This window comes from Apteryx mantelli, chromosome 3 (assembly GCF_036417845.1).
Source record: "Apteryx mantelli isolate bAptMan1 chromosome 3, bAptMan1.hap1, whole genome shotgun sequence".
NCBI lineage: Eukaryota > Metazoa > Chordata > Aves > Apterygiformes > Apterygidae > Apteryx > Apteryx mantelli.
The window spans coordinates 97,605,128-97,630,926 of NC_089980.1; the positions used below are offsets into that span (position 1 = coordinate 97,605,128).

At 42.7% G+C, this 25,799-nt stretch overlaps 1 protein-coding gene across 1 annotated transcript in view; it reads left to right on the forward strand.

Moving 5' to 3' along the window:
• Window positions 1-25,799, forward strand: part of BACH2 (BTB domain and CNC homolog 2) — a 156,934-nt gene that overhangs the window by 114,020 nt on the left and 17,115 nt on the right. Inside the window, exon 5 of the mRNA XM_013949013.2 lies at window positions 22,857-24,401. Coding sequence (XP_013804467.1) covers window positions 22,857-24,401 — 1,545 coding nt within the window. The remainder of the gene's footprint in view (window positions 1-22,856; window positions 24,402-25,799) is intronic.

The window sequence follows — 25,799 nt, forward strand, 5'->3', positions numbered from 1 at the left end:
TGTGAAATATACTGGGATTTTTGAGGTGGGGGGAGGGTGGTTACAGCAGTTAGCAGACACACTTTCTGTTATATGTGCAATGAAAGCTCTGAACAGAGAAATGGCTGATTTATTCCAGTTTAGCACTTTCGTGCAACACTGAGTTTTCATCTGTACCACTTTCATGGGGAACCGCCAGTGAACACCTCCATGTTCCAGCTCAGCTAACACTACTAAAAACTGTGCACTGGGCACTTTGCTTACTTTAATAAAATAAATAAATATGAAAGCTGTACTTGGTCAAAGTAAAGATCCCCCTAGCCCAGGCTTTGATTATTTTATAAATGAGATTTAATTTGTCTGAAAAAGATTGAGAGGAGACTTGGGTGGTTGTTTAAAGACTTAAATGAAAAGAAAGTGTCAGTCATATCTCTAGGAAACATGTTTTAGTTTACTGGAGAAAGATATCATGAGAGCCACTGGCAGCTGTTTTGAAGCCAGAGTAAATTCAACTCAAAATTTGGCATGTGTTTTTAGCAACAAATTACTCAGTGATGTGTGGGGCTCCACATTGTTGCATATGTTTAAGGCAAATTACCTTTCAAAGGGACATGCTTAAGACACTCTTTTCAGAAGTTATTGTACAGTTAGTGGAAGTTAATACAGATGCTGCTGACTGGAATTTAAGATCCTAAGATAACATAGATCAGATATGCTAATAAACCTTTCTGTCCTTCACTCTGGTTAACCTGAGCTTGTAAGAGCTGATGGCATCAGAATATGCAGCAAGTGTAATTGTCTGATTCCCTCACATAGAAATAGTTGAATCTTTTCTTTTTTAATTTTTGTGATTTATTTTGAGATTTTTTTTGCTTCAAGTTTGCATGGTGCATTTTCTGGGACACCTAAGAGCCAGTGATGGGGGCTTTAAAAGACTTTGTGGAGAAGAGAAAGTTAGTTCCTACTTGAAATGGCTCTGGGAATTTTCTGCCATGATCCATGGACTACCACTAGTTTGGGGGCCAAAATTAAAATAGTCATAGCTGGTCTGAGAAAGGCAGAGAATCACAGTAGTAGCACTCACAATATAACCATTATATAAACAAGTTATCACCAAACAGCTGGAATTGTGAGGTATCAGCTCTGAAACTAAATAATGGTAAGATAAGACTTCAACAGTAGGTTTTTGAGGTCTCTTGTGAACAAACAAAATACTGTCATCATCCCTCTCCACAAGTGCTGTGGTGGAAGCTGATGCATCAGATATGAATTACAGCATAGATCTGTGCATCAGGTCAGTAATGATTAAATCACCTTGTATGAATCACTCAAATTACCTCTCCTTAAGCTCTCTGGGGTTCACATTACCTCAAATGTAAGTGAAGGGGCCAGCACACAGCTGACAAAGCTGCTGGGCAGAGAGCAGCCAGTGTGCCTGAACCCAAAGGTCCAGAGTATGCTCCTCAGCCAGAGTTTTGGTCTCATTTTCTTCCCTCAGTACCTTTTAAGCATACACTAGGCATTGAGAGGATTTTCTGACTGGCAGTAGCTTCTCAAAATGCATGGGGGAGGGTGGAGCCACTAATAGTCGTCACGCCATTCTGTCTGATTTGGCTGATCAGTCCTGGGTGATAGACAGGTTCTGCACTATGTCCTCTGTGCTTTCTTCCTGCATCATCCCTGAAGTGTTGGTGCAAGTCCTGTGCACTGCCATTTATAAGACCTGCTTGCACTGGCAGATCCAGGAGGAAGCTAGATTTGGAGGCATGGAGCAAATCAGAGAGAATCAGGGAATTGCTACAATGACTTCCAGTTCCTCACCAGGAGGTTGAGCACTTCTGAAGATGCTTATTCTGGTATTTTTGCCTGAGTGACAAGGCTGTTGCAGACTTAGGTTCATAAAGAAATTCTTCATTAAAAAAAAATCTTGATACTTAAGATTTAAAAAAATTTGCTGTATTATTGTAATTTGTGGGTATCCCATTTGTCCCAAACAATAGGCAGATACCTAAAAAGTCTCAAGCTCTTCCCCTGAGAGCTGATCAGTTTTGGTAAATGGGAGCTGTAGGTTTTCAGGACCCCAAAAAACGGGCACCTTTGTTTTGGTGTTGAAGCTGCAGTATTTAGATGCACATATATTTGGGTTTGGTAACACATCTGCCTCTAGGTCACATCATTCCCTGCAGCATCTGCTCATCATTTCAGAACAACACTTCAGTGTGAGAGCTCACTATTTCCTTGTGACTGTGCGTCACAGCTTACAAACTCCAGGTTTAGGTACAAGCTTCTTGAAGCTCTTGTCATATGTAAGAACAGGTCCTTGGAAAACATTTCTTCTTTCTTCCACTAGTCAGCATTTGGGAGGCACAGTTAGCCAGAGCCAGAAAGTTAAATAAGAAAAACTGAAGTGTACAGACTTACTGTAAAAAGTACAGAGAGGTTTGGCAGGTATAACCCAAGATCACTTCAATGGTGGCTTTGTATTTTCAATGCTTCCTTCTGTTCCTGTGGTGTCAAATGTATTTCCTGAAGCCAGTGCTGAGGTGGTTTTATTGGGGTAGTAAAACAGAAAAGAGACCATCCAAATAAACAGACTGACAGCCATGAAACAGCCATGAACAATGCTAATAGTTTAAAGGGGTGTGGACATCCAGTGTACTGTACATCAAACACTTCAGAATACTCTGATGTTTGCTTGTTTTGAACTGTGATGTGACCAAATTCCCTAATTTATGTATATAACCTTTATATTATGTTCCCAGAATGGGTGGGGATGTGGTCTGTGATAGTTTTTCAAGGTAAAAGGATAAAATTTAAAGAAAAAATTGTCCATGCAAACTTTGCCAGTAGAGTTCTCAGTTTCAGGGAAAAATGCTTTTGGTGAAGTGGTCCAGGATTTTCGTCAGACTGTCAGCTAGCAGGCTGAGGCTACATTTTTGGCTGTATAACGCTTTTGCCAGCATTTGTGGGGAATGATTTTTTTTTCCCTTGAAATTCAGACATGTGGTCCTCAGTTTGAAGGGCCTGCAGCTAATAAGAAACAAGTCTTGAACAGCTCTGAAAGCAAAGTATCTTTCCTTTTCTGACCACACAGCAGTAGTACAAGATGCCTAGCCACCTCTCTCTCCATATAAACGAGTAGCTGTCAGAGAAAATTTCCCTGTCAGGGAATTCTTGGTCAAGTAAAAACAGAATAAGTTCAAGTTATTTCCTGTTTTTTTCAAAGCACAGGGTTGAAGCCAGTAACCTTTCAAGACAGGAAAAAGCTGGGTAAAGACAAATTCTAACAACTTCCCTTCTGCTTTCCATGGAAGACGAGTGTGCATTTCTACTTCCAGAATGGGGGAATTGAACTTTTATAGATAGGTCTTTTCAGTCATTTCATCTGCCTGTTGAACTGAAATAATGTTTTGCCTTCTTTTTATCTGACTACAGATTTCTGTGTTTCCCATATATGGCTTTCTGCATATGGCATTTTTTTCTGGACGTGAAGCCAAACCAGTATCTGTCTATTTCTTGAACTTGTAAGTTTGCAGAAGACTGGACGCATCAAACCAAGGCTATGGTTTAAACGACTGAATTAATTTGTCATTTCCAAGGCCCCAAAAAGGGAGAATTGCCAGTCTTTTACTAGTGCCATCTATCCTTGTCATTTTTGCCCAGTTTATATAAGGAGGGGTCAATGAGGACAAATAATGTCTGTGCCATTGTCAAAGGAAGTGAAGAATGAAGGAGGTATCCGTGGCAGATGTAGGAATTGGGGCATTCTCCAGAGAAACTTGTTCATATTTACCAAGTTGTCATAGCATTCAGAAAGCAGAAAGAGTACCTTTCAGTAGTGGCAAAAATCTTTAAATTGGTGAATCCTATCCTTCTTTCCTTGTCTTCAGTATATCTGTTGCAGTTGGAAGATTGAAAACAAGTAACAGTTGCTTCAGTCATGTCTTAGCTCAGCTTCCTTTTCAAAGATGAGCCCACATCTTCTCTTAGGTGATTCATTTCACCCCCATGCAGGACTTGCCAATTGGAAACCTAGGTCGGGAGGACCAAGGCTGGTGAATTATTCAAGACAAGAATTTGATCTCACTCTGACCTCTGTCTTGGGCTGGTTCGCAGCCACTGTGACCCTGGCGAAACCACAGATGTGTTACTGTCCTGGGCCTCTTCCGAGCAGGTCTGTAAGACAGGCTGGCTCTGCGCTCCTTAAGCTGCTCCTCACAGCAAATTCAAAGGGTTCAGAGTAGAGCCCGTCCTCTGGGGCCCGGGCTCTGGGCATCATCTCCTCTGGGACTCTCGGCTGAGCCCTTGCGTACAGTTTTAGTCTGAAGTATTTGTTGTGGTTACTGTCTTTCTGAAACTGATTTTCCAAAGAGGAACTGCCATAGGTAAAGGAGTGGGGGAATTCATAGTCATTTCTTGTCACTGCTTTCTAACAATTGTTTGAATGATGAAGTAGTGCTAAAGACCTCTCTCAATATTCTCTGTCAGGAATTGACGTTTTATTGTAACTAGGCTTTTTTTTTTTTTTCCAAAGCGCTGTTATTGCAAGCAGAGGAAAAGAAAGGGCTAGGTGACACATGCGTTGATGAGAGACTTCAAAAGTGCCTTTGCTGTTGTAAAGAGTGGAAGAAATCAATGTCATTTTAGCTATTTGACCAGGTTATTCCCCCTCCCTATATTAAAATCCCTTAAAGCAGAGTTTTTTACAAGGCCTTTTTGTAACTAATTGTCTGTGCTATCTGCATTTTTTTAAGGGAAAGGAGAAAGTGGGTCCATTTTCAGCCTGTGACCCTCATCTGTCTGTTGGATGGATATTATTTGCAGCAGTTGATCAATGTCTGTTTCTAATTGCTCTCCTTAGAGCAGAGGCTACACCATCATTGTCTTCAGGAAGTTTTTGGATCAGTTTGGTTTTGTGTGTGCCACGTTTTGGTACCATGCCAAGCACCCCGTTGAGACTCTAGTAGTGATCAAAAGAACAGAAAAGTTTTCAGGCTTGGAGATATACCCTGTTCACATGGATTAAACTCTTAAAACCTCCATAGTGCTCTATCAGAGAGAGTGGGCTCTGTGCTGTGCAGGGAGCGTGCCGCCCCAGGGCCGTCTCTGCTGGGGTGAAGCAGCTTCTGTCCTGCCGTGTTTGAACACGGGGTCCCTGCAGCACCAAATGTGGGAAGGACTTGTGCCTGCTCTTCAGGAAAGCAGCAACCCTCAGTCAGTCTATCATTTCCTCACCCTCTTTATGCAGGCAGCGTTGGCATTTAAGTACTACTGCTTGACATTAAATCACCAGCTGCATATCGCTCTACTCTAAGGAAGATGAGAGCAGTGCTGGAAATTACGCAGCTCCAAAGGGTATCAGCTTTACTCCTCTTATCCCCCAAGAGTTGGTCCTTGCCTTAGGTTTGTACCGTAGTTACCACTAAGGGTTGTCAAGGGAGATCCTCACCTTTTCAGACACACACAGCAATGAGAAACACTGTGCCTGCCCATTGAGTGAATGTATTTGTCATTTGGTGTTTATATGGCTGATTAGCTCTGTGCACTTCCCCAGTGCACTGCTTTGCCAGGTTTTTTTAAAGGTCCTTGAGAAGCCTTTATGGCAAATGAAGTAACCTTGGCACAGTTGCGCGTTGCGCCATGCCCTGCCCAGCATCCCTGTAGTTCCTGCCCTTTCCTCCTTCTTGCAACATAGTTGTGGCTTTGGACAGCAAGTGCCCTTGTATTTCCCAAATGAATGATTTTTTCAAATGCCTCTGTTTGTGGGTTTTTTTACTGCATGCTGTGGATTTGCACTTGTGTGAGGGGATTTTTGGTGTGTGTGACGGTGTGCTGTTTAGTGGCACTGTTTTATTTCCTCTTTCATCTTCCTCCCTCTCTCTCTCTCTCTCTCTCTTCTACCTGAAATGTTAAATTAAATCTAACATAGCAATACGTTCAGACAGAGACTGCACTTGGCTATGCCAGTTCCCCAATGGCTTTGAACTGCTGGCTGCAATACTGCAAACAAATTCAGAACCTGATTTGGCCAGCAGTTCCCCCCAGCTATGTGCACGTTAGCTCTCCAGGCTTTATCTTACCTACACTATTGGAGACTGTGGAGTCACAGCCTATGTCTAATTGTTATGCATGAATGGGAAATATTCCTGTACTTATTTGCATTCATTAGCTGTTGGTAGTTCCTCTATTGAAGTCTCTAGCCTTGTTTTTACAGTGCTTTTGGCAGTGTTTCTGCACTTGGTGTGTGAATTTTTATGATCTGTTGCATGTTATTCATGCAATTTCCTGCCCTGTAATGGTATCAGTTTTCCAGACACAGAGGAATACAAACTAAAACCCAGGAGCCTGCATTAGCATAAAATGTCCCAGTTCTGTCAGTTTGATTAATTTGTCTCTTTGTCTCCACTCTATATGATAAGTGCTATTAATGGTTGCAACACTTCATATGTCAAAGTCTTTCTTCCTAATGACTTGAAAATGTGGTTTATTTCCCCCTTTTTTGTATTATTTTTCTCATTTAGAATTCCACTCAAGTATAGATTTAAGCCATGCTCTTTCATTATCTTACTGGTTGCAGCACTGGAGTGATTACATATGGTGTAGGGTATGAGCAAAGATGCGATCCCAGGGGCAGCAGCTGCTGATGCAAGCTGAAAATAGATCCAGCGTATGCTCAGCACTTTTCCCAGAGGTCTTTTATTTATTAGTAACAGTCTTGGTACAGGACAGCTTGGACCCTCATTTAGCAAGATGACTTTTTGCCTTCCAAGAACAGTGCAGTGACTTTGCTCTATTTACTGACTGCTGTGTAATTTTTTTTCACTGCCTGCTATCGAAGCAGTGACTTAACCTAACATAAATTGTAATATAATCCTGATTTATAATGAAGTCAAGAAACGACAGGCTCCATTTGAAGTAATAGAACTTGACAGACCTAAGGCTTAAATTAAATAATCCTATTTGTAAGACAGCATTTGTACATGGAGCACTGATTTAAAATGAACTTCGGTTCTTCTCCAGTGATTCCTTTACCATTCTCTGTATTTTGCCTTCCACAGGGGCTTTTTGGGAAACAATATTCATTTGAAGAGAGTATGCTTGTCTGTATTGTCTGAACAATACATTATTTTCTTTTCCTTTTTAAAGAAGAGTTGTTTCACCTAAGAACTCTTTAACGAGGCAACATTTATGTAGGTGACTTACTCAGGGCAAGCCACATCTAACCTGCTTAGGCCACCAGAAGTGGCCAGCTGCTGAGAACGAGGAAGGGGAAGACATTGGAGGAAAAATAATGAGGAATGCTGCACTTTGGCTGCTCCTCTCTGAGAAAAGGAGGTTCATTTCAGTGCTGATTTTTCTGGAGGGAGAAGAGTGCGTTCTCTGAGGTTTCCTTCCCCTGCAGCTGACAGATGGGGGCAGGCAAGGTGGCACGCAGGAGAATGGCGTTTCCTCCTGCCTCCACACCCCGGCTTTCATGCTCTGCCACAGTGTCGCGCAGATGCAGATAACAAAGTCCTGGGATGTGCAGTGTGTGTGCACATGTACAAGTGCAAAAGGAAAGGCAGTTGTGCCGTGGCTACCTGTTTGGAGCTGGGAATAAGGCTAAGTATAGAAGGTGGAGTTAGTGAAAGAAAAGATTAGTGGATGGGGAAAAGAGACCAGGCAAAGAACAAGAGATGCTGGAGAAATGATGAGAAAGGACAGAGGACAAAGGGCTGTGGAATAAAAACCCTCAAGGTATTTTGCAGTATTTTTCTGGCCCCAATTAAAGGAAGCTATTTTAGAAAATCCATTCTTCCTTTTTCTCTCTCTCTCTATTGCATTTTTGCATTCCTTTCTGGTTGTATTTAGTTGCTGCTGCCCTATCTTGCATTTTCCTGATTTTTCTTTTTACCTGAATGGGATGTGGCCCTTTTCCCACGGGCCCGACAGACGTTCTCACCCTGGGCCAGGCTTGAACAGTCAGGCAGAAATGACAGTGCTTGCATATTCAGCTCGATAACGTGGCTCGTACTAACCATGTCACCCTGGTATCACCCCAAATCACCAATTTCTCTGGAAGCTCCAATGGGGAGAACGTCAAGTTTGCTTTCTTTGTGTTCAGGCATTGTTGGCTTTATCAAAACTAGAGGGTTCGTCCTGCAGATGTTCAGCGCAACCCATACTACTTACCAGTGGGAATCTTCCCAATTGATTTCAGTACAAACCTTTACTTTTGTCCTTCCCTGCTGGTGATCAGATATTGTTGTGGTGGCATGGAAAGAGCTGAACAAAACAGAGGCTTTACTTAATGCTTTCATGGAGAGACATCTTTAATTGGGACTGTATAGTTATTAATCTGTAGAGCTAGACTTGAAAGAGGGAAGCCTCTCTTGAATCAGGGTAATGTCTCTGTGAGAATCGGCTGCCTGAATTCGAGGTTTAACATAATGACTGCCCTGCAGTAAATGGTTTCAGGCCCAGATAGCTTATTTCTCTTAATTTTAATGAGCTCCACTAATGAACAGATGATCACATCCTAAATTAATCCTCCCAAAAAAGAAAAGATTTAAAGGCCGTTCTGCAATCCCCGACTGCTGAGAAAGGTGTTACTCAGGTGAATGGGCTCGAGCCCTGCCTCAGGGACGTAGGGAGCGCAAAGCTTGTGTTCAGCCCTCCAGTTATTCTCGTGCTCCCCAAATGACAAAGAACTTTTTCTTGGCTCATACAGTGAAATAATAAATTCTGTTAATTAAAAACCAAATGCGCGTTCCCCGCCGCCGTCAAGGCCGGGGCTTGGGAGTGTTGTTGGGAAGCTAGCAGGGCAGTTGGGAAGCCACGGGAAAGATGAGCGTGGAAAGAGCAGCACAGATCAAAAGAGAAGGGGGAGGAGAGGGTGATGTTTTCAGCAAGCAGTGATTGACTTCGTTTGGGCCATTGCTCCCCTTGTAGGTGGGAAAAGCAACGAGGCCAAAGGATTAAAGTCCGTCAGAAGGTCTTAGAGTTTCTGCCTTCCTATAAAGGCAGATTTCACTTACAAAACTCCACTGATGGTAGCTTATACACTGCACCATTTCCCTCCTTGACAGAGATGTATATGGTTATGGGCATGATTTTCTGTTCACTTGTAATTAATGGGATTAGGTATGACAGGAAAGGAAGCAGAGTACATTGAATTCTGCAAATGTAGAGCTTCAGCCTTTGCTGGCTGAAAGACACTAATTCAAAGTATCTTTATAAAAATAAATAAAATAAGATCAAAAGAACCAATTTTAGGATGATTCAGTATGCAAATAAACTGTTTTTCATTACTCACAGCACACATAAATGCACACTGGTGACTGAGACAGCAAAATAACACTTCGCTGTTCATTATTTTATCAGACAGTGATAATTGTAGTTAATATTTTCTTAGTAGTGTCTCTGAAAGTTTATTTATACTGTTAATAATCTGAGCAGCTGTAATGATGTTGGCTGCCAGAACTGTAGCCTTTTAGAAGCACTCTAGTGTGGCAATAATACGATGGTAATAGAAATCCAAGGAGAAAACGATCTTTTCAGAGCAGATGGGGCTAATTCACTCTCTCGCATACACGTTTGCCTTCCCTTGTCTCTTTCTCACACTAACATGTGTGGGTGCATGTGAGCTTATATAGACACACACACACGCATGCACACCCACACAAGTAGCTTTGAAGTTCTGACTTGTACCTCCCAGGGTAGGAAAGTCACACGTAAGGCCGGAAAAGCCATCTTTTTCCTATGTGGAGACTATTTCTTGGGGTCCTAGTGCAGATGACGTTTTCCATATATCACTTTCTGTGCCAGTCTTAAAAATCCAGCATATGAAATTGAGACAGGAAAGTCAGTCGTGTAGGGCCGGCGCCAGAGCAAGGTACGGTGGTTCCTGGCCCGGAGGAAAGGTGACAGATGTAACGCAGAAAGTTTGTGCTGATTCTGCGCTGCCTTTTGGCATGAAGAGCCATTTTTGTTTGTGCACAGTGGATGTGCTGCTCTCCCTTTCTCATCTGGCCGTGTTGTGCGCTGGCTCGGCACCGTCTTTGAGCAGGTGTGAATGCCTATAGGAGGTGCAAGACAGTGCAGAGATGGGCATGCTGTGTGCATACTCCAAATATGCACAGCAGCATACTCCAAATATGCCAGCAGCTCGTCTTGGAAGCACAATCCACTGCAGTCTGCGTGGAGATAAATCACATCAAGAAGGAAAATGCCTCCAAATTTTTCTGGTGGGATTTACGGACCCTAACTAACCTTTTAGGCCACCACAGAAGAAATTAACAGCTCTTCCTGGAGGGAGTGAGGGAGGAGAACGACTTTGCCGGCTCAGCAGTGGCAGTTCTACAAACCTTCTTCACAGGGCTGTGCAGATGCTGTTGGTGAAATGTGAACACAAAAATGTGAAACAAAAGCCATGTTAGCCCTCAACTCTGTTGTTAGTCGTGCAAGAACAAAAACAAGGTGAATATCAGAAAACTGCACGTCCAAATACCAGAAATTAAAAAGCGGGGAGGGGAGGGAAAACTGTAACAAACACAGCGTTTGGCAGTTTTCGTTTTAAAAATACAGTGCCTGCCGGAAGCTGGGATATTCATCCGTGGTTGCAGCCTACCAGTTGTTAATTGTAATTGCCTAATAATCTAGTCAAGTGGAATAGTAAAGCATTTGACGCCACGTTCCCTCCACGTTCCCTCCACAGCCCAGCTGAATTATCTCTGGATTTGAAATGTTGCAGCAGTTCCTGGGCTGTCTTCTCTTCTGGCCAGCATAAGGAGGCTGGGAATTTTTTATTCTGTGCCATGCTGGCTTGCGGTCACGGGAACCGCTGGGAACAGGCTTCGCCGGGCATCGACTCCCGGCTCTTACCAGCCCCGGGAAAGCAGAGGGAACAAGTCCATGAAGTCCAGCCGGTGCTTGCTGTCCCCGTCTTCGGAGCCTGTTTCTTCCCTAACTCTTTTGGCTTCTGCTTCAGATTGCTTCTTTGGTGTAACCTTGTGTTCTTCTTCATCGTATATAGCAGAGCCTGTTTCTTCCTCTCCTACATGACACAAAGTGTAGTAGTAGATGTTGTAGTGAGATTCCTTGCTGAGAAGGGTTTGTTGTTTTTATAAAATATATTGCAGCGTATTCACTGAGGCACTGTAGTTTGTGCACATAACTAAATTTTACCATGCTCAGAAAAGGGTAGTTGTGTAATTTACAGGTCATTATAATTTTTCTGTATTGTGTGTTTGCTTGTGTATTAATGGCACCGGTCCTCCAAGCACCCTCTAAATTAGCACATTTCTACATTTATCTTCATTTTTTTCCTATCATCTGATATTTGCTGATGTAACCTGCAGGCTTTTAGAGCTTCTTTTTCCATTCTAGAAGTTCTTAAATTGCTTTTTGTTTTCCCTTTTTCTCCCCAGTTTGGCTCATGATATGCACCTAAACAGATCTTTCACAGACTTTTCTCTCACCATTTATATTCTGTGAAAGCTATCCCACTCTTTCCTTCCCCTTCCTCTTTGCTTAACACTTTCTCTCTTCTTTTTTTTCTTTTTTTATCTGTGGGTCAGTTTAGTTTTCCTTTTGCAAAAATATGGTACTCGATTTTAATTTTAAATTGCAGCTTCATTTCAATCCCGATGATGCTCTGGAGTTAAAATCTGTTCGTTATGCCTGTTTCTCTCGCACTGGTTTCAGCATGGGTTGTATGGGTATCCAAGGAGAGGATGTACCATTGCTGCTGAGTGGCTCTCCTGTGTCTTGCTGTATTGCTGGGTTCCAGGTCTCTAAAGGTGCAAGTTGCATGGGAAAAACAAATGTATTGCAAACTGCCAGATATCACAGCCATATTTTTCCTTGCTTTCTCTTCCAGTTCGTGCCTGGGAATTTAAACAGCTAATTAGTGTCACTAGTTTTTTGTGTGCTCTCTGTTGATTCAGTCATGTCATCACCGAGTTGATTTTTTGGGGAACAGATTTTTTGCAATGTCCTCATTTCTAATTTTCTTTCTAATGCCTCTTTCTGTAATCTGGTTTTACCAGCCTAGAAGTTCACCTCCAAGCTTTTCCACCTATTCATGCCTGCAGCTACTCTCTTGGCTGTGCTTTCTGAATTTTCTGTGTTCTCCAGTTTCGCCCTAGACAGCCTTTCACATCGACAAAGTACACTAAACCTCATAATTAGTGAGACTAAATTTGTGCCTCTCCAGTCACTGAAGTCCACTAGGGTGAAAACAGGTCATTTTCTTCAAACAGTGGTACCTTAACTGTTGTTCCTCCAGCTTGTTTTAGGGTATTACAGACATTATTCTCTTCCTCGTTTAATAAGCTAGCGTTTGACTGTAATGAGAGTTACAGAGTGAGGTTTTTAAAATGAGAGCTCTGGCAGATATTATGTGGCAGATCTAGTTGCTGTGATTGAAGACATCTCCCCTCCAGCCAGGCAGCCCTTTAGCCGGAGGCGCTTGGGCGCTGGCGGGTTGGGCATCAGGGAGGTGTCCCGAGGAGCCAGCTGCTCCAGCAGGCAGCCCCTGTCCTGGCACAAACCCACCGCCTCCGGCTGCCGAATGCCGTGGTGGGCAGTGGCGCAGAGGAGCCAAGACACGGGCAAACGTCTCTTTATGCCAGCCTCGCTGCAGAGGCAGAAATATTCAGCAAGGAGCTGAACCATAAACTGCCCAACTGGATTTGCCAAAGGGCGCTTCAAACAGATTTAGTCCAGGCTGTGCATCCCTGCCAGGGAAAAGCACTGGATCTTCCAGTCCTGTAGCATTTCGCTTTTGTAAGGGTGTTCAGCTGTCTGTTTTGCAAAGGTGCCTCCTCTTTCCCGAAATGTGTGAGCAGCAAAGTATTCAGGCTTATGCCTGGTGATTTCCCCCTTACCTCACAATGTGCCTAGCATATTTTCTGGAAGTTGGAATTTGCAAAGAGTGAAAGTGCTGGCAAATTCAACTAAGAGTTTTCCCTTGAAATTTGGGGGGATGAGAAGGATGCTGAAAACACCCGAGTGCTTACTGTCAGGATTTTCAAAAGTCAATGCTGTGTTCTGATTTGAAACCAATCTTGCTTTTGAAAGGTCAAAAGATTTTCATTTGGACTTAAATAACTCCAAGATGAAATAAAACTTTATGTCTTGAGTTAAAATAAGCATTGTGGTTGTGTCAGAAATTAATTTATTTTTATTTGTATTACTTAGTTTTTTTATTTTTAGTTTTATTACTTAGAATTTTTTATTGCATTTCTAAAACAAACATAAGGTTTTTTTCCTGATTCCCTCTCCCGCTTTAGTTCATCTAACAAACCTGCAGTGTTGTCCCCCTGTCTATGAGGGCCAGGATTTTTGAGAATGCTTCAAAGCTTATACCGTTACTGCAGGGAATGTGATTTGGAAAAACCCAAGTGTATGGATGTCTTAACTCTTGCGCTCTATGCATAAATCACATGTAATCGAACTCTGACATAACCAATAATGTGAGCATTGATCCTCTTGCTGTTTACGCCCTCTTAGCACTTGGCAATCAATTCTGAACCACTTGTCCCGCTGTCAGTGCTGACGTAGTTCTCACTGAGCGATATACGTAGTTCGCAATTATTGGTTTCTGCCCTCGAGGCAAATCTAAGGCAAATGACCTTTCTTTCTTCCTCATCTCACTTTGTTCCATAGCACCTGCCACGGAAGATCATCATAATGCTTTGCAGACATTAAAGAATATTAATCTCTCCCCCCTTTAAAGTGTAGAAGTGGTGCTCCTGTGTTCTCCAGAAGATTACACGGAGGTCAGGAAGGCTGAGCTGTTCCTAGCATTGCACTGAAAGTTTGTCAAAGTCAGAACCTGAATTCCCTGGTATTTGGACTTATGCTGTAGTTTGTGCTTTGAAAGGAAAAGGGGAAAGCAATCCTCATTTGTGTAAAATAAACTTTGAGGCCTCATCTATGGCAAAACTTTGGGCTGTGACAGCTTAACGCTGTGGTCCCAGTTGCCTGAATAAAGTCTCCTGGGAACCAGGACCAGGAATGAAGTCTCTGGCTTGGTCGTCCATGGGACAGCAAGAATCCGGCAACGCAAATCAAGCTGCAGGATAGCCATCTATGTTCATGCTCTCTGCTCAAGCCTTTCTTCCTCCTTCCTTTTCTAGCTGTGAGAGTCTGGCACCAGTTTGCAGGGACGGGCTAATTACCCTCGTAGGCTTGTCCGCTGACAGGCAGCGATCCACTAATGAGTGCACAGATGGTTGCTCCCACCATGTTATGGGGGCCCTTTGAAGTGTTGGCCTCGTACATGTTCATTATGCCGAAGAGAGAGAGGAGAAGGAGAAGTCATCTATTTTTCTCCTCCAATTTGTAAATACTCTCACAAAGGCAATCAAAGCATCCAGGGTAGATCCGTCTCCTGGCCAAAGGCTGCAGCTTCAAGGGGGAAGGGCTGAGGGGGACAGCTGCACTTTTTTTACAGAAGCGCAACATTGGAAGTTGAACGAGCACTTCCAATTTGGTGTAAAAGTGCCATTAAAGGGAATTAGGCAATTTTGTGAAGTGCTAGAGCCTGCCTCCATAAAAGGCAGTTGCGGAGGATGTACTGGAGAGAGAATGTGATGCCTCACCCCCCTTAGCCCAGCTTCAGTGCAGCTTTGCAGGTGGCTTCTTTTTCAATTGGTCTTTTTGCTAAAAAAAAAAAAAAAAGGGTAAATCAACTTCTTAAAGAAATGAGCACTGTTCATCAAGGGTTCTCCCTTCCCCTGGTGTGCATCCATGCCAAGGGGTGTCCGATGCGATGCCGGTGCCCCTTTCTGCCCCTTTGATTTGATGTCGGAGTTGCCAGATGGTTGCTTTGACTTCAGGGCAGCTCTCTGTCCAGACCTGGATGCACCGACCAAAGTGGTCGGATGTAAAAGCGCAGCCAGCAGGATATCTGCTTAATTAAAAAGGTGTTTTTACAATAAAACTGTAGGCCTTTCTTCATCAGGCTTTTCCATCAGCAGCTTTTAAATTCCTCTCCTCCAGCTTCTACAGAGATACCTGCATCTGATGCTTCTTGCCCAAGTTGAATTTTAAAGAGTGATCACTAATTTTAGGAGCTCCATGGCTTTAAGAGCAGGTAGGGAAAATGCATCTGCAGGCTGCTGTTGAGAGAACATTTAAACACTGTTAAATTGACTCTCAAAAAATGCTGTAAAATCCTGCCATGCCATTGGCTTTGGAAAGTCTGTGGGTTTTCCTCTGTTCTCCTGACTTTTTCCTGTCTCCTGTGTGTTCTCATAGTATTTAAAAGCCTTTAAAACAATTTCTGATTGTGTGCCAGCTTATTTTGTGCACCTGTATAGACAAATCTGCATATATAGCGCTGTTGATTTTTGCACATGCAACTGACCTGTTTGAGCCTAGTAATATATATAAATCTTCCAGACAGTTTTCCAGAAACAACCTCAAACGAGGAAGAACAGGATCTGCCAAGCCCCACCTTTCCAAGTGAAAATAACTAAGTAAATAACTAGGAAGTCTCTTAACTCTTAATGGAATAACAGCTTGGTGACTGATTTTAGTTATCAGATTACACTCTGAAAATAACTTATACACTGTACTTGCAATTGGCGGTACGAGAAAAAGAATATAGTGTGTGCTAATTATAGCAAATAAGATTAAAGTTAATGTTTAATCCCTGAGACCTTCTTCAGGCTGTGGAAAAAAATAGAAGCAGTTAACTGTCACTAATCTTATCTCCTATTTCTAGCATGTGTTTGATTATATAAGTTGTAGTGTTAGGAGCACACTGGCCTAGTGAAACAGTTAGTAGTTTGTTTTCTGCATCCTTGGGCTTAGTCAAACTTCATGGCTGAGATGGATTTAAAAGTCCTCCACACATGCCTTTAGACTGTAATAGTAACAATAAAACGTTACCAAAATGACAACCACAACAGGCCTGCTACAAACAGTATACTAATAAAGGACTGATTTGGGATTCTGCAAGAATTGTTCACATTTCTTATGTTTTTATACAATTGCTTAAATTTAATATTTGGTTTGGGATTTGATATTCAGCATGTGATTTTTGATTCAATTTTCATTTCTTCCTTCCCCACAAAATGTCTTAAAAATTAAATCAATGTTTGGAGATTACAAATGAGGATTTTCTGCCTGTTTTTAGATAACTGATGTTGAATTTAACTTGAAAATCAAAATACTAAAAGTATAATCCATAATCATACAAGAACCTCGCATCCTTCAACAAAACCCATCAGAATTCCCATTGATTTCAACAAGACTTTTCAAGTGCATAAAGATAATATTTGGTGTGTATGCTGCACAATCAAGACTTCTGCGTTCTCAGTGTGTTTGAAAGTCTGACCATTTAATTTACCCACTGTTTGGTGGGATTTAGCAATTAATGTTCTGCAGATCTCTTTGTATCTGCAGAATCCGCCCCTTAGGAGGGGAGGAGGGGGTTCTGCCCTCCCACACCACTGCCATTGAGTCTATTCTTTTAAAATACCCCGAGTATTCTTTGTTTTAAAAGGAACGATTGCATGTACATTTGCCGTTGAACTTTCACATTATTTTTCAGAAGATCATTGGCAGTGTGCCCTCATTAACACAGAAATTGGAGCTGAAAAAGTCATACCAAATTATCAAAGCCCTCCTTGCCAGAACAAAATTGTGCTTTGTTGCTTTGTTACTTTTGCTTTAAAGTCCTTGGATATAAGTATGCATCATCTTTCCTGGAAAGCATTCCAGAATTTAGAGAATTCACTGCTAGGTTGGGAGTCAGGAAAAATTCCTTACATATTCACTTTTTCAGTTTCTTCTCACTGCAACCATCAGTACCACCCCATAGTGACCTAGACAGTTCTTCTCTGTTCTTGATGTGCATCAGATTACTGTAAACATTATTTTGCTCCATTTTAGATACTGCCTTGTCAAGTTTTACATTCCTGCATGTTTACAGTGATCTTTTCTCACCCTTAATCACTTCTCCCCTCTTTAAAATTGAGCTCAGGTTTGCTGGCATTCTGCTGGGGTTGACCTTCTCCCATCCAGATGCAGCGTTTCAGATGGACTCATACAAATGCCATTCAGAGCACAGTTACCAGACATCCATGTTTCCCTTGGAAATAACCTTTTTTCCCTTGTAAGAAATATTGTCTGTGCAGAATTAGAGGATTTTGTCTATTTGTCTGGGATTTTCAGACAACTGGAAGTCTGGGCAGCCAACTAATGAGCATGCACTGATGAACTCTGCAGCACACAGTGAGTCTAGCCCATCCACAGAAATGTCAGACCTCTACATGTGCTCTAAGGCCGTGTCCCATGTGTGCAAAACAAAGCTGATGCCTTCCTGGCATGCTTGATCAGCTCTCATGTAGGAGACCTGATGCAACTGGCAGCCAAAGAGAGTTCACCTGAAGGGCTGTGTCTCTCCTGGTGTGTGTGTGCGTGTGCATACAATGATATCTGAGAAAGAATTTATGCCCTAGAAATCCCTTAGAAAATTACACCATTCCTAACTTAGAGGTGAGCTAGCCATCTTCCTCATTTTAGAATACTGCATGCCCAGTGCTAGAAGAATGCTGTGCTAAAAGTGCTCTCTATTTGTATCTGTAATGCTGCCTTCTTCATTAGCATTTCTCATTGCTGACTCGCATCTAAGCTACTTTTTCTCCCAGATGACAGTGATCAATATTATTTTCCTTGAATTACCCAGTTTTCCTTTAATGGTTTAATACCAATCAAAGAAGAAGGGAAGCTAAAGAGTTTAATAACTCTACAACTTTTTCTCCAGAAGGGAGAAGCATTCCCCGGAATGCATCAAGGAAATATAATGAGAAGTGATGGGGGAAAACAAGGGAAGGAAGATTTCCTTACAGGGAGCTTTTAAGTAGAGTCTGGCAACAATCTCCCAAAGGAAGTAGTGGAAGTCTGATCACTTAAATCAATTAAAACTAAACAGAGCATCACACTCTACAGGACTCTGTAGAGAGAAAAGCAGTGTCAGACTGAACTAAAATAGGTTTTGCATGGTTATTTTCTACAAAGCTGTTGTCTGTATTTTGCCAGTAAATTCAATATGGCTAATGCTGATTAACCACTCTTTTGATGGTGATTATATCATTGCATTATTCCTAGGCTGTTCCCGAGTATCATAAAGTCATGAGGGCACAGAGATATGAAACACGTCCCTGGCGTGTCTAGCTTAGTCTGAAAGACAGTTGGTAGATAAAGGCCTGGAGAGCTTGATACATTCTTTTCTTTAAACTTATCAGTGGTCAGGCTTCATATTGCCATAATGCTGAATTAATGCAGACCTCCACGTTGTGCTGAGCATGGTGTACCTATGTCAGCATGGCAGATGCAGGAACTGAATGTGGAACCTCCAGTGCTTGAAAACTTGGGTTACTGTAGAGTGAGTAATGTGCCAGATGGCTTAGTTAGGGCTGCGATATTCATATCCTTCATGCATTAGGTGTACAGAAGGCTTTTTAATGCATACAAGACCAGCTGGTGACACTAGCAAGACAAAATAAAGTGATTCCGTAGACTTAGTGGTTTTTTTGGCATGCTTCAAATACACAGGAGAACTCCTCTGCTGGCCTGCTTTCTCTGCCACCTGAAAGACAGCCAGCGGGTGAAGGATAAGGGAAAGAATGCATCTAAGAAGCTGAGATCTTTGCTTTGCTCTTCTTGTCTGTGTGGGCTTTGTTCTGTTTTGCATGTGCATGTTATCTTTTCTCTGCGTGGTTTATTTTTTTAGCCAGTTGATTTCACCCAGGTGTTGCAATAGAAATGGGTATCCAGGAATAATGCAAATGATCATAGGACAGGGAAGCAGGGACTTGGCAAATAAGCTTGGACAAGGTGCCCAGTGGAGGTTCCCACAAATTGACCTGTCTAGCTAAACATTAATTTGCATGGAAGATCAGATTTAAAAGGAAATAAATCCTGGAAATTTGACATCTTATTTACAATGGGGGGGGGAGAAATAAAATAAACTGAGATTGTTGTTGCCATGTGTTTTACCCATGCAGCGAAAGGTCTCTTTCACTTGTAAATGAAGACCATTACATCAGAGAAATGATCCATTTCCTTTTGCAAACAGATCACCTTGGTTTCACTCACTGTTTTCACTGGGATGTGTCAGTCAGGTTAAATCATTTTAAAAAGCTGTTCTTTCCTCTTCCTACAGAAATGCATGTGTGACTGTAATACATGCAGCTTTGAAACCTTTCCTTTCAAAACGTGCAGTGTTTATGAGCGCACTCCAGTGCCTTGAATTCTGCATTCTTGTCAGAATGAATCAAATGCAGGCAGTCCCAAAGCTGGCAAGACTGAGACAGTGGACCTACCATGGAGGCCAAATCAATATTTAGACAGCTTCAGGCTACTGAGATTTTGCTAGTTTTAACACATGCCAGTAAGCTTTGCATCCATTTATTATCAAAGTTATTGTTTATGTAGTTTAAAGCATTGGCTCTGAATGGAGCCACTTCAGAGATTCCTCCCTGAGGGCAATTCTTAGAGCCAACAGTTTGCTCCTTGCAGTACTTGAAAAGAAACTTTCCTCCTCCATATCTGTTTGAATACTGTGAGAGTGAGAGAAGTTGGGTAACCATGTAAGATGGCATGTCAGCCATAGCTAGACCAAGGTGCACATTTGGCCAGCATCTGCATCATCCGTTGTTTGAGGCGTTTGCTGGGCATCGCAGGGAACTGCGTCCCAGGTCCACCTCCAGGCTGCGAGAGCTCTGCTTCTAATGTATTCAGCACAGAGCAGATGTAGCAGATGTCTTGACGCTGTTTGTTATCATTTAGGCTTATTGGGACCAAAGAACTGAGTCAGCATGGGAGATGGCCTGGCTACGGAGCGGTATGAGTCACTTGGAGGTTCTGTGGAGTAGCTGCACTAGGGCAATGGAGAGGCAGGTCTGGCAGAGAGTCGTTCTAATTTGCTTTGCAGCCATTCCACCTAGTGGCCAAGTTACACAACTACCAGAAGTGTTTTTTTATTCCACAAAGTCCCTTGAATCAAAATGGACTTAAAACCTCACGACTGTATTTATTACTGCTCCTGCAGACCTACATTGCTGCTGAGTTTACAAGATGTGTAGTAATATGTAAGGCCCCATACTGAAAATCTTATCAGAGAAAAACATTGGCCTACGAGCAGCTCATTAAGTTTCTGAGCAATTTTCTTAATCATACTGCATAGATAAAATGTAGATAGGCTTTCAGTGAATTGATAATCTAACAAATAGGCAGAAAGTGTAACACTGATAAAGCAGAGATCGTTTTAATAGCCAGCTGTAAATCTAGGCAATTCTATACCAGAGGCATATTGTAAAACAGGAATGTGCAAGTGTGTAAGTACGTGCATGAAAATGTGCTGTTTCTTAAAATAGCAGATACAGCAGTAATATTATGTATGGAAAAGCTATTGGGAGCAATTTTAGAGGTGTTTTAAAATATTTTTCTCTCCATCAAAGTCTGCACCATTAGCGGTATCTTCATAATCTAGCATCACAAGTACAGATTTATGAATAACAATGGATTGTTTCTAGAAGTCAGGATATTTATAAAAGTCTGTGGTCTCTACCACTGGTCCTGAGGCAGTGTAAGGAATTCATAGGCTTTTTACTGTGATGAACCAAACTATGCGGTGAGATTTCTGCTATTCATTAGTAAGACCATCATAAATTCACAGTCTTATACCTCACTAACCTGTTGAACAGTCTATATATACCCAAACCCAGCTGCATGTGTCCTGTGGGGAAGAGGTCACTCTCGGTGAGAAACTATGTTCAGTACTATGTTCCTGCTGACCACCAGCTCTGGCACAGTTGGGCTCAAAATCATCCTCTGCTGCCCCTCTTAAAGTCCTTTTGCAGTAGGAATTACAGAATTTGGGGAGGCAGAGCAATTCCACAGAGTACTGGTTACAGTCCTCTGCAAGAGCAGGAATCTCATATTCAAGTCCATATGCATTTTGCATTAAATAAGCTTTAGGAGCAGGGACTAGAAGCTCGGTCTCATTTTCAAAAAGGGACTTTAGCGGTGGCTGAACAGCATCTTTCTCACTCTCTGCATTACTTCTTGCTCAGTGATGTTAATTCGACTGGAGGGACAGGGAAAAGCAACCCATCTTCAGGGTATCCTATCCCTACTGGACAGGGCATCCTTCTGGGGAGCTGGGAAATATAAGTCTGAATCCCCACCTCCTACTTTCTAGGTCCCTATGCCAATCTTCAGGCTATTTTATGAAAAGGGGACAGCAATCTTTTCTCATCCTGTTTGTGTTTTAAAAGAAAGAATTGAGCTGGGAACCTCTACCAAAAGTACCTACAGGCGGAGGAGATTCCAGGCTGCTCATCACAATCTTATGTAGGCACGCAGGTGGGCATGTAGGTGCCAGACGTGTTTGCCATTGACTGGTTTAGCTGTCTGGCTGCTCTTAATCCCATCTAGATGCCTTTCCGCGGTATACAAAGCACAGGGAACCCAGATTTGTGAGTAGCACTCTGCAAGCAAGGTGGGAAAGTTTCTTTGTGGATCGAGGCTGAAGGGACTTGCCCAGGGTCGCATGGGAGGTCTTTGGTGCAACAGGAAATTAAGTGCTGGTCTCCCAAATCTCAACTTAGTGGCCAAAGCACTGGAACTCCTTGTGGAGAAAGAAACCTTTATCCTTGACTGTGAGCCCTGTTTCGAAATAGTCTCTCACAGAGGCCAAAGATGAAGGACTCATGTTAGAAAAGCTGGAATTCCCTCCTTTTCTTTGATGATAAAACTTCCTTATCTAGTCCTGGAATAATTTTGATATGTCAAACCTTGTTTCCATCACTGCTTCATGAAGAAGAGAATTTTTCTAGTACCTTTGTCTTCTCCACATTGGAGAAAAGTATGTAATAGAAATAGATGCCAATGCAGTCAAAAATGGACAATAATTATAGTTTGCTACATGGCTCTGCAAGTTATTTGATAGTTATGTGTGGAGATACCACTGTAAAAAATCAGGAGGGAGAAAGTGTATATTAGTATATATGAGACATTAAGTGAATGTAAAGTGTAGGGTAGATGATGTGATGAGAAGAAAGGACAAGTAGTAGTGCATAACTCAGACCCATAAACTGTCCTGAAAATAATTGTTATTCTTTCTACAAAGAAAATGATGGAAAATTATGTGCTAAGGTGGGCTCGGTGTGGCTTGTGTCACTGGGACCATGGGTATGGATCTCTTTCCTGTCTGCTGTACCATAGACTCACTAAAATCAAAAATAGTATGAGGAGAAGTCATCTCCGTGGGATGGAGAAAAGAGTTATGCAGTCAGTACATACCTATTTATTCACTAATGGCTTGCAAAAATTTGAAAGAAAAATGAACTGGTCTGCTGCTGAGAAAGGAAAAAAAAGCTTTCCATTGAATTTTTGTATAACATTAGAAGTTTCCTTCCCAAAATACTGTTTGAATTTAAGTGGTATCTTAAACTCGAGGCCAGTGTTCACCAGAGCTTCCCCTTGGGCAGAAGAATCAAATTTGAATTGGTATTTAGATGTTAATGTGCATCACAGTTAAAATAAGATCCACCCAAGAATTAGCAGCTTACACACTTACCTGTATTTTAAGCTTTTTATTGCACCAGAGGCTTAGTTCATAGGTCTTTAAGTTATTTGGGCAAAATAATGTTCAGCTCAACCCATACAATGGTGAACAGAAGCAACCGAAAGTAGGCAGCGTTAGTTAGTGGATGTAAACCATGATAAACCTGATTGATAGAAGAATAACTGGTACTATATTTATTTCTGAACGTTAGATCTGTTAGAGTGCCTAACCACACTTGATGAAGGTCTTGGGATGATAGCAAGCACTGATAGTAATGCTGGCAATGTCCCTCTTTTTTTTTTTGCAGGTCACTGTCAGGGGATTTGGTCCATTGTTACAGTTTGCCTACACTGCTAAGCTGTTACTCAGCAGAGAAAACATCCAAGAGGTCATCCACTGTGCTGAATTCCTGCGTATGCACAACCTGGAGGATTCCTGCTTCAGCTTCCTTCAGACACAGCTGCTGAACAATGAAGATGGCCTGTTCCTGTGCAAAAAAGATACCACCTGTCAGCGCATGCACGATGAAGAGAACTCAGATGGAGACGAGGAAGAGACAATGGAATCGGAGACATCAAAAATATCTTGCCCAAGAGAGAGAATGCACCAAGAGCCCTTCAATTTTGAAACCACTGTTTCTGGAGCAGACAAAGGAGAAGCGATGCTGCCTGACTCTGACATGTTGAGAGATAGCAAGGACAATTTGGACAAAGATGCAGTAACACGGTACCCCAGATACAAGAAATACCAGCTTGCTTGTACCAAGAATGTCTACAACACATCACACATCAGTACCTCAGGTTTTGCAAGCACATTCAGCGAAGAGAGCTCTGGAAATGGCCTCAAATCAGGACTTGCTATGGGGCAGATAAAAAGCGAGCCTCAGAATGAAGAGAATGATGAAGAAAGCATCACACTTTGCCTGTCTGGAGATGAACCTGACATCAGGGATAAAGAAGGGGATGTTGAAATGGACAGGAAACAGCCAAGCCCCACCTGTGTGGACAGGCCTAAAAGTGGGTCCTCTCCTTCTTGCTTGCGGTCTTTCTTCAACAGAACAAAAAGCATAGATTTGGTTGGCTTCCCCAGCACTTCCCAACAGCACTTTGGCAGGAGTCCAGCATGCCCTTTTGAAAAAGGGACAACTCAGGGTGACCACAAAACTGATTGCGTCCCTTTCACAGGGAACTACGGACAGTCCCATGCCATTCAGAAGGATGCTTCCAACTTCACGGTGGGATCGCCTCTCAGGGGGCCTGGTTTTGAAACTCTCTGTAAGCAGGAAGGGGAACTGGACAGGAGGAGTGTTATATTCTCTTCAAACGCTTGTGACCAAGTAAACACTTCGGTGCATTCATATTCTGGTGTGAGCAGCTTGGACAAAGACCTCACTGAGACTGTGCCAAAGGGTCTATGGGCTGGCAGTAGCCAATCTCTCCCTAGCTCTCAGACCTATTCCCACAGCGGACTGACAGCTGATCACTTGCCAGGAAGGATGCGGCCGAACACCAGCTGTCCAGTGCCAATTAAAGTTTGCCCTCGCTCTCCTCCTTTGGAAACCAGAACCAGGACCTCCAGCTCATGCTCTTCCTACTCGTACGCGGAGGACGGCAGTGGCGGTTCGCCCTGTAGCCTGCGTCTTTGCGAGCTCTCCTCCTCCCCCTGCTCCCAAGGCCCGCGGTTCCTGGCGCCCGAGCACCAAGAGCCCAGCGTGGTGGGCGATGGGATGTACAACCCGGTGCGAGCCCAGATTAAATGTGAGCCATCTTATGGAACAAACTCCAGCGATGAGTCTGGGTCATTCTCAGAAGCAGACAGTGAATCATGTCCTGTGCAAGACAGAGGGCATGAGGTAGGGATTTAAGATAAGTACATATATGACAGTCATTGTGACCCGATTTAATCACCCCTTTTGTTCTCTCAAGTGACTTGGCATTTTCCCAGACCTTGCTTTGTTTATAGAGGTAAAGAGTAATTTCTATTTATTCCCTCGTCAGTTGACCGTGTGGTTCACTTTGCATAAACAGCTGTTTGACCTCCAAAATGTTTGGCACTTATCAAAATTTCAGTATTAAGCAATAGCAAGCTGAGTGATGAGGGCAGATTTATGTGCTTAGGACTGCTAACAGTGTCCTCTTTGCCTCCCTCTCCTTACCTACCTGAGGGGACATAAAGCACCATTTTTCACGCTTAGTTTGCTGAGGTGGTTCCAGTTCTGCTTGTTATTGTTGTTGTTACGTGATAGCAACCTGGAGCTGTGCCTTCAGTGACACTGAGTGTTGGGCAGTCCAAACCATGGACGAGCCCTTGCTTCAAACTGCTTGCAAGCTAAGGAGAGGAGACAGACAGAGTGGGAGGAGGCAAAGGTGTGAAATGACGTGAATAGAGTTGCATAGCTGGTTACCCTCAGCTCTGGGAATAGTACTCAAGCCGTGTGTGTGTGTGTGTGTGTCTTTACTGGCAGGTAACAGGTTTTGCCTGTCTGTTCACTGACAACTGAGATGGTATTTCCTGACTGACCCCACTTCATTCGTGGGAGTGCTCTAGCACACAGTTGCACAAGCAGTTTCTGAGTGAAGTTATCCCTTAGTTTACAGGACTGGTAGGGGAACACGAAGGGGACAGCCTACAACTGAAGAGCAAGCTGTGAATTTCTATGTAGCTCTCCTGTGAGAGAGAGGAAAAGGAAGGCCTGCTTTAAAACTAGAGGTGGGCCAGATGGAAATGCTGTGGTAATAACTGGTTAACTGTGATTGAAAATAGTGTCTGTGTGAAGTGACTAATTTGAGAGAATACTTAATTCATTGAGATGTGCTGTAGAGCACAGAAGCGGAAAAAAAGAACGGATGTTTTCACAGAACTCCATTAGGGAACTACGTGAACATCAAGGTGAAATCACATGTCTGGCTTCTCTAGGAAAGCTAAAATGCTCCACTGACTACTTCTGTTTTAGAGTGGGGAGCAGTTTTTGCTAGTTTGGGGGTTTTGAGTCCTGTGAGTGCCCAGGACTGAACCCCGTGGGCTTAGTTTTGAGTTAGGGATGAAAAGAGATAGGAGCAGGCACAACTTTATTCATCCCTCACTCTTTATTCCTACCACATCCCAGGCTCTGGAAGATGCCTTTCAGGACAGACATGTATGATTCCTTTAGTTTGGTATTTTCCTGCTTAGCTCTAAGGGAGGGCTGAACAGCCTGCAGAGGCTCTGGCATCCTAATCCCTATCATGCTGTGCTGGTAATTTTGTTTGCC